This window comes from Trachurus trachurus (assembly GCF_905171665.1).
Source record: "Trachurus trachurus genome assembly, chromosome: 16".
Taxonomy (NCBI): Eukaryota; Metazoa; Chordata; class Actinopteri; order Carangiformes; family Carangidae; genus Trachurus; species Trachurus trachurus.
The window spans coordinates 17,463,032-17,471,579 of NC_139902.1; the positions used below are offsets into that span (position 1 = coordinate 17,463,032).

Sequence of the window (8,548 nt, forward strand, 5' to 3'; positions counted from 1 at the left end):
AGGAATCGGCTTTGATTTCAAGAGGCCTCTGTCTCAGCTCAGAGAAGTCCATCTGAGGCGCTACAACCTGCGCCGCTCCGCACTGGAGCTGTTCTTCATAGATCAAGCTCACTACTTCATCAACTTCAGGAAGAAGGTGATGCTAAGTTTTCTCTTTCATTGGGATTTAATGACACGTTTGTTAAATGTTGTGGTTGTGTGGAAAAACAAATGTTTTTGCCCTTTCAGGTACGAAACAAAGTATATTCGAGGATTCTGGGGCTGCGGCCTCCAAACCTGTTTTACTTCGGCTCCCGCTCTCCACAAGAGCTCCTGAAGGCATCTGGACTTACGCAGGTGCTTATTGAACCCAGTCTTTTATATAAAACAAACTTATTAGATCTCAGTTTTGCTGATTGTGTTTGACCCATCTGGTGTTGGTGTGTTGAACAGAAATGGGTGTATAGAGAAATCTCCAATTTTGAGTATTTGATGCAGCTGAACACCATCGCTGGACGCACTTACAATGACCTGTCGCAGTATCCTGTGGTAAATACTGCACCTTCTGTACCTGATAGTGTTGTTTTAAAGATGATTGCATGGCGTCATCATGTTGCATGTTTTGTTGCCCCTCAGTTCCCCTGGGTCTTGTGTGACTACACCTCTGATGTTCTGGATCTGGAGGACCCATCGGTTTTCAGAGACTTGTCCAAACCCATAGGTGTGGTCAACCCACGCCATGCACAGAACGTCAGAGAAAAGTAAGTGGCTGAATGACTGAATGTGATTGTGGCGACAGATTTGTATAATTGCATAATACCTAATTTAATGAAATTTAATGAAAATTTAATGAAAAATATCTGATACAGGATATAAATCCTTTACATCAGACTCAAATAAATAACAACATACAAAAATGAAACACAATTATACCAACTCATACATAATCGCTAAAATACATATACCAAAATAATCCCCAAAAATCTCAAGAAAACTACAAGAGAAAAACAAAAACAAGAAAGAGAAAAAAACAAACACAAAACATAATAATTCATACCCTTGCCCTGTAGTTATATAAAAAATCCTTGTTTGACCAACATTGATCGAGTCTATTTTTAAATGAGTTCACTGATGGAGCCTGTACTACATCCTCAGGAAGCTAATGGCTGTATGATTTTTCTGCATCTGTTTCTAGGTATGAGAGCTTTGAAGACTCGACAGGCACCATTGACAAATTCCACTATGGCACACACTACTCGAATGCAGCAGGAGTCATGCACTACATGATCCGCATGGAGCCGTTCACCACCCTGCATATCCAGCTGCAGAGTGGCAGGTGGGAACACTGGCTGGTGCATGTTGTTTCTGAGTGTTTTTTCTGCTGTTCTCTGGTCTCACCTTGTTATGTGTTGTCATCGTGTAGGTTTGACTGTGCAGACAGACAGTTCCACTCAGTGGCAGCCGCCTGGCAGGCTCGCATGGAGAGTCCCGCTGACGTCAAAGAGCTCATCCCGGAGTTCTTCTACTTCCCAGAATTCCTGCAGAACATGAACAGTAAGGAGCGCTTCATACATCTGATGTGTTCCGTCTTTAGCTGGTGTATTGTTGTCTTAAAGAAGCTAATGCATGTTTGTGTCATGCTTTCTGCAGGATTTGACCTGGGACATTTGCAGATATCTCAGGACCCTGTGACGGATGTTCTGCTGCCTCGCTGGGCCACATCAAGAGAGGACTTCATCAGGAAACACAGGAAAGCCTTGGTGAGTCCACACAAACAGCCACAGTCTAAAAAACTCACACTGGCTGCCAATCATGTAACTGTTCAAGATAACACCATGTTGCTTGTGTGTGACAGGAATGTGACCATGTGTCCCATCGCCTCCATGAGTGGATTGACTTGATCTTTGGCTGCAAGCAGAGGGGAGAAGAGGCAGTGAACGCCCTCAATGTCTTCTACTATTGCACTTATGAAGGTGAGGCAAGAGTTAATACTGCTTCTACTAAATTAAGTTTGTTTTTTTCTTCAGCCCCTTGTGCACCACAGAAAACCAATTTTCCTCATTGTTTACAGGTGCAGTAGATCTTGATGCAATTGCCAATGAGAACGAGCGTAAGGCCCTGGAAGGCATCATCAGCAACTTTGGACAGACACCCTGTCAGCTCCTTAAGGTGCTGCGCTCGCCTCAATCCACAGCTCCTTTATGAGATTCCACCAAAGACTCTCTGTTCAGTTTAAGAAAAATAAACAGCAGTTTGACTCTATGTTCCTGTCTCCATCCAGGAGCCTCACCCCCCTCGTATGTCAGCTGAGAACGCATCCAGGCGGCAGGCCCGCCTGGACACTATGCCCGCAAATATCTTCGAGGAGATCAAAAAACTGCGTTCGTTCGTAGAGGTGCGACCTAAGATGCTTTGAAATCTCATTATTTGTCTCATATATTTATGTATGTATGTATTTACGTGTGTGTGTGTGTGTGTGTGTGTTTGTGCCTCAGGTGGTGAGTGACGGCATTCCTCTGGTCCAGGCAGTGGTACCAAAGACCCAGAATCGCTCTTTCATCATCCAGGGCTCAGACATACTGGTGTGTGTGCAGCCATGGCAGCAATGGGATGTTTATTTTTAGCTGATGTTCATCACTTTAATACATTTTCATTATTTTTCTCCAGGTGACTGTGAGTTCAAATGGGTTGATAGGAACGCATAGCTGGCTGCCATATGACAAAAACATCGCCAACTACTTCACCTTCACTAAGGACCCCACGATCACTAATCCCAAGTGAGTCCCTTCAGAACATATTATTTCACATTAAAAAAATCACATAATAAAAAAAAAATAAGCATCAGTTTTGACCCTTGAATTTTTTTTCTGTAAATTATCTCACCCAGTGCTTATTCAAATGGCATTTTCTGATATTTTATAATTCAAATCATCAGCCTAGCGAGTTAAAACCCACTCATGATCCTTTTTCAGCATTTCAAAAGATGCATAAAATCTTCCTGACAGCTGGATGGATAACATCTGCCTTCTCCTCATTTTCTTCAAAGACTGTCTAATTAATTGAAATCTGCTTTAATGGATCTTATTTTATACTCATCTTGAACGTGGATCACATAAACAGAGAATAAATCAGGATGAGAAGCATTTGAACACTGGGTTTTTCATGCAGGTTGTGATTTGCAGATGCCGTGACAGTTTAATGTGGCGATTATAAATCTCCTCTGCATGTAGGCCACAGCTCACTCTTGCTTCTTGTCTCTAACTGGCTTTGATGTTTTGCGACCCTGCTTTGTGATGCAGAACGCAGCGCTTCTTGAGTGGGCCTTTCTCTCCCGGGGTGGAGATCAGCGCTCAGGTGCTGGTGGTGTCCAACGACGGGCGCCTGCTGTTCAGCGGAGGACACTGGGACTGCAGCCTCCGAGTCACCCAACTGGGCAAAGGCAAGCTGGTGGGCAGGATCTGCCGGCACATCGGTGAGCTCCTATTGTTACATGTTTAACTTTTTTTAACATCCAAGCTTTGTGAGTTTGTATATTTATCAGATTTTTTTCCCTGCTCCACAAAGATGTTGTTACTTGCTTGGCTCTGGATCTCTGTGGCATCTACCTCATCTCTGGTTCAAGGGACACATCCTGTATAGTGTGGCAGGTCCTACAGCAGGTAAACATCCTCACGTGTCCCTGTCCAAGTCATTTCATGTGCATCGATACGGCTTCACATTTGGATTCTCCTTCTTCGTCCCTTAGGGTGGCTTCTCCAGCGGCCTGTCCCCTCGGCCGGTGCAAGTTCTCTGTGGACATGACCAGGAGGTTACCTGTGTGGCCATCAGCACTGAACTGGACATGGCTGTGTCAGGGTCCAAGGTCAGAGGTGTTGCCCTTGTAGGACACAAAAAACCTACTGTGTCTGATGGGTTTTGCATATTTATACACTTTTTATCACAGTAATAATATAATATACAGTCAAGTCCTTTATTTATATATCTGGACTGCATTAAGCCCCAGGTCTGTGTGTGTGGGTGTGAAATAAGATGCTTGAAAATCCTACTTGGATTTTCTCCAAGCAAAATGTAATGTGGCTCATTAGAAGTGAGAATATAATCTATACCAGCTACAGGAAACAACATGCAAAACACAAACTTTTTTATGGGTCTAAGAAGACAGATGTTGTGATCTTATAGCCAGCAGTGGTTCATACCTGGAAAGTTGAATGCAACAAAATGAGCCATGGGTAAACCACAGTTTTGGCTGACTGTCACTTTGAGCTTCCTTTAATCTTAAATAGTATTAAGATAAGAGAAGATACAAGTCTGTCATTCTCAGCTGTGATTCTATGAGCTTTTATTTAGCTATTATTGATCAGATTTTTTTTATTCTCATTGCATTGCATTGATAAACCAAACATACACAAAAAAATGAACAAAAGCTTCAGTGGGTTTGGACTGAAATTGAACCTCACTCTCTATTCACTGTGTCAGGACGGGACTGTGATAGTGCACTCTGTGCGACGAGGCCAGTTCCTGCGAACCCTGCGGCCCCCAGGTAACAGCTGTGTGCCCGCCCAGATCTCTGCACTCCAGGTGGGCATGGAGGGCCACATTGTGGTACAGACCGCGCTGGAGGAACGCTCTAGCAGGAAGGTACATAGATACATCGAGTACCTCATGTGCAGACACAGTTACAGTCAAAGTTTCTCAGTCTGTTAATGCCACTATCATGATTATACCTGTTTCCTACAGGGCAAGTACTCCATCTATGTTTACTCTGTAAACGGCTGTCTGATGTCCTCCTTCACCATGGAGGAGCAGGTGACTGCTCTCCACCTGGTGTCCGAGTATGTTATCCTGGGCACGATGCAGGGCAGCCTCCACATAAGAGATTTATACAGGTAAAGAAACTGAAAGTGTGATGTTTTATTATAAAAATGTAAAAAAAGGTTTTCACCAAATTCTTAATTCCTCTTTGTTTGACAGTCTGGATGCTCCGGTAACTCCCCTGGCCTTGATGGTCCCTGTGAGGAGTGTGTCTGTCACTAAAGAGTGCAGCCACATCCTGGTGGGACTAGAGGACGGGAAGTTAATTGTGGTGGGGGCAGGGAAGCCAGAGGAGGTGAGAACCAGGGCATGAAGTGAGATAAAGTGTGAGATGAAGGAGAGAGCCGGTGGTGTGTGTTTGTATGTGTGAGTGTGTGAGCAGGGAGGGGTGGGGGTGTAATCATATGCTAAGTACTTGTTGAAAACCAAGGTTTTCAGATGATAATGGAGCGTCTTTAGTCTAACATCTCTGTTTTAGCCCTGAAGTGAGGATTAACATGTTTTTACCTCCTGCTCTCAGGTTCGCTCGGGCCAGTTCTCCCGTCGCCTGTGGGGCTCCACACGCCGCATCTCTCAGGTGTCGTCAGGTGAAACCGAGTACATTCCCGCTGAGAAAGCTGGGAAATGAGATGAGCGCCAGGTGGAGGCTGCACATACCTGCCACCGCCAAGATGGTGGTCTGACTCATTGAGGCCTTCCTCCCTCCCTTCCTTTTCAAGATGGGAAACTCTCGTCCTCAGCCACTGATCTCTCTGAGAGAGCAACTGTACACTGAGCACTTTTAAAAAATTCTTACAAGATTTGATATTTTATTGCATTATGCAGTTGTGTACTGTTTTTAATCAGCATCATTCCAAAGAGTGGCCTTGTTTTGTGGACGGCAAAGAGCTAGATTCTGTATACACTGAATCATATTTCAGGGGAGTGACTCATTCTGATGCACGTTCAGCCTCAGACACAGATAGAAGTAATGCTGTGAACTCCACGCGGGCTCCATGTTCTTGGCTCCTTTACTGCCAGAGGCACAGCTGTTCGATGGCACCTTCTGAAAACTCCTGGAAACTTGAAAAACTACTGCAGGCTTTGCTGGAGATTTCCATATTGCAATACTGGTGAATACCACAAGAGGGTTTGCTTTGTAAAGAAAGACACGGGAGGGTGGGGTGGGGGGGTCCTTGCACCAGACGTGCATCACAGTCCCACGCTGTAATTCTGAATCCCTTAGGCTCTAAGCAATGTAAAACTGTTACAATTAAAGCATTAACTGCTTTAATGGTTAAGTATGTGAGATGTGTTCTTTTTTTTATTATGTTTGTGGAGCTTGGATGAATGAAGCTCAAGAGGAGAGCCTTCTGTTGCCTCACACATAATGGAGTAAAGGCCTTTACAAATGCTTCTAGTTTTGTCATTCTGTCCATCACATGAATATACCCCGGGGGTTTTTGTTCTGCAAAGTGCCTTTTTTTAAGCTTGTGTCTTGAGCCATGTATAAACACTGAACTCCTATCCTCTATGTCATATAGATCACTATATGTCAGATTTTTTTTCTTTCCCCTGTTGATCCGAGTTAAAACTCACCTCGCGACTCTACCATGACTCATATGTGGATAAACTGTTTTGAATGAACTCAGTAAACTGTCAACTGGCTCTCACATGCTTGCCTGCACTGGTCGTGTTCTGTTTCTGAAGTGCTGCAAACATCTGAATCCACGATGACTGTGAAACACGTGAGCAGAGAGTCTGTGAGTGAGCTTCAGAGGAATTCACTTCCTGCCAGCGTCTTTTACTGTGGTTGGAACAAAGTAGTTGTTATGCAGTGTCATGACGAGAGAGACAAAGGAAACTATTTGGGAAAATGCAATACCCATCTAACATGGCGCACACATACAAATTACCTTTGTAAGTGATGCACAAAATTACCACAAGTGGAAACCAGAAAAGAAAGGAATATTTGAAATGTGAACATAACATTTTCCTCACAAAAACAGAACATTCAATTTGTCCAAAACTGCATTTGTTAATAAAGCTAAACTACTGTAAGATGAGATACTGTCTTATGAATATAAATGGACTGTATGTATGACCAGCTGTTCAAATGGGCATTTATAACCCATGTAACACTGCTCTGTTTTGCTTTTAACGTTATGAATGTAAGATATATCTTAACTATGCAGTAACACTCAAAGTGAGGTCAGAGTGGGTCTTTACAGTCTTTTATTTGTTGTTTAAATGTCACTTGTATAAAAAAAAGGCCTGAAGTGAAGGCCAGCACTGCCTTGAATTTGGACTTGATCCATTTGTCTTTAACAACAGTTATTTAGCTAGCATTTGTATTGTTCTTGGAAGATGATGAAAATACACTTTACTTTTTAAAAATCAAATAGCCTGTGTTCCTCGTAACTTAAAAACTGCGTTGGAAGTTGTGATTGTGTGTCTGTCTTTGTTTTCTCTCTTCACCTCATCAGTTTGTGTTTGTAGTTGAATCGCTCTTTCGGTTTTGTTTTCATGAATGCCCTAATATGGCCAATAGCTGTGACTGCACACTTCTATTTAGGAATCCTTTTTTCCCCCCATATCCTGAGGATGATCGCCCCATTACTGCAAAATGCACCCTGATTCTTGTGTGTGAACCTCGGCAGGAAGGAAACTGATCTGCTGCCACAACGAAGATCATCCAGCTCCTCTACTGTAATCCCAGCCTTGCATGCGTCTGTGATGTTAACCCTTATTGGAGTTGAAAAGGTCACAGTGAGCAGCAGCACATTGACTTGAAGAGGAGACTTTGATCTCCTGGTGGGCTGAACATCCTGTCAGCCTACCCATAAACACCTCCAGGGGTACAATTCAATGGGGCTCGGGAGGGGAGGGGCAGGTGATAAAACTGACCTGTAGACCCCCAGTCAAATACAAACCACAGAATAGTGGGTAAAGGGAAGTGGAGTAGGAGGGCGAAACAGGGATGCAGCGGCTCTGATGTGGGCCCACTGACAATGGTGGGAGGGGTTGACACCTCGCTCGTGGTTATTGGCGGTATCTCCCTCCGACCTCTCCACATCTGAGGGCAGGCTGAGTGAAATGCTGCAACTTTGGTGTAGTGGAGGTTGTTCCTGCCAAGAATGTAACAACCCTCAGACAGGCCTCAGTCAACAACCTCAGCCCTCCACTCTCCTCCTCCTCCTCCCCTCTGCAGCATTTCTCATCGGCCTGTGGACGACAAGATTGTGTGTTTTTTGTTGTTTTTTTGCTGTTGTTTCATAGCTGCCTTATCGCTCCTGCCCCAGATAACCACAGACGAACCCGGCCCACAGATAAGAGTCTGTGCCTCTACACCGAGAAGATGTAGACAAGTGGAGAATAAAGACGTGGTGGAGATTGATTTCTGATAAAAAACCGTGTTTATTTATTTGATGTTTGCTGAACTGCACTGTAAAAAGCTCCATCTTAACAAGCAGTTTTTGTCTGTAAGGGAAAATTACATGTTTTTTTTTTCTTAACAAGAAAAAAACCTTAAAAATAGGAAATAGCGGGGGGGGGGGGGGGGGGGGGGGGGGGGATCACTTGATTTGAAAAAAAAATCTTGAACAAGTTGCTTTGGAAAGAAGTTGCAAGACATTTTACAACTGACAGATGAAAACAAAAATGGTAATAAGGAGATTCTGCTGTCCAAAGAATGTCAAACAAGTAATGGAATAAACATTAAAATATGCATCAAATTAAAAAGTAAAATGATCTTACCACACAGTCAGATTTTTGAAAC

General features: G+C 43.6%; 1 protein-coding gene across 3 annotated transcripts in view; it reads left to right on the forward strand.

Annotated features, from left to right (window-relative positions):
• Positions 1 to 6,928, forward strand: part of nbeal2 (neurobeachin-like 2) — a 33,428-nt gene extending 26,500 nt beyond the window's left edge. For all 3 annotated transcript variants that reach the window (XM_083990225.1, XM_083990227.1, XM_083990226.1), the window contains 19 exons: positions 3 to 136; positions 229 to 336; positions 433 to 528; positions 616 to 740; positions 1,175 to 1,315; positions 1,403 to 1,533; positions 1,630 to 1,739; positions 1,835 to 1,952; positions 2,051 to 2,148; positions 2,261 to 2,374; positions 2,475 to 2,561; positions 2,647 to 2,756; positions 3,279 to 3,451; positions 3,544 to 3,638; positions 3,725 to 3,841; positions 4,456 to 4,617; positions 4,717 to 4,865; positions 4,951 to 5,086; positions 5,312 to 6,928. In XM_083990225.1, coding sequence (XP_083846351.1) covers positions 3 to 136; positions 229 to 336; positions 433 to 528; positions 616 to 740; positions 1,175 to 1,315; positions 1,403 to 1,533; positions 1,630 to 1,739; positions 1,835 to 1,952; positions 2,051 to 2,148; positions 2,261 to 2,374; positions 2,475 to 2,561; positions 2,647 to 2,756; positions 3,279 to 3,451; positions 3,544 to 3,638; positions 3,725 to 3,841; positions 4,456 to 4,617; positions 4,717 to 4,865; positions 4,951 to 5,086; positions 5,312 to 5,419 — 2,312 coding nt within the window. In that variant the 3' untranslated portion in view covers positions 5,420 to 6,928. The remainder of the gene's footprint in view (positions 1 to 2; positions 137 to 228; positions 337 to 432; positions 529 to 615; positions 741 to 1,174; positions 1,316 to 1,402; positions 1,534 to 1,629; positions 1,740 to 1,834; positions 1,953 to 2,050; positions 2,149 to 2,260; positions 2,375 to 2,474; positions 2,562 to 2,646; positions 2,757 to 3,278; positions 3,452 to 3,543; positions 3,639 to 3,724; positions 3,842 to 4,455; positions 4,618 to 4,716; positions 4,866 to 4,950; positions 5,087 to 5,311) is intronic.
• Positions 6,929 to 8,548: the final 1,620 nt, after the last annotated feature.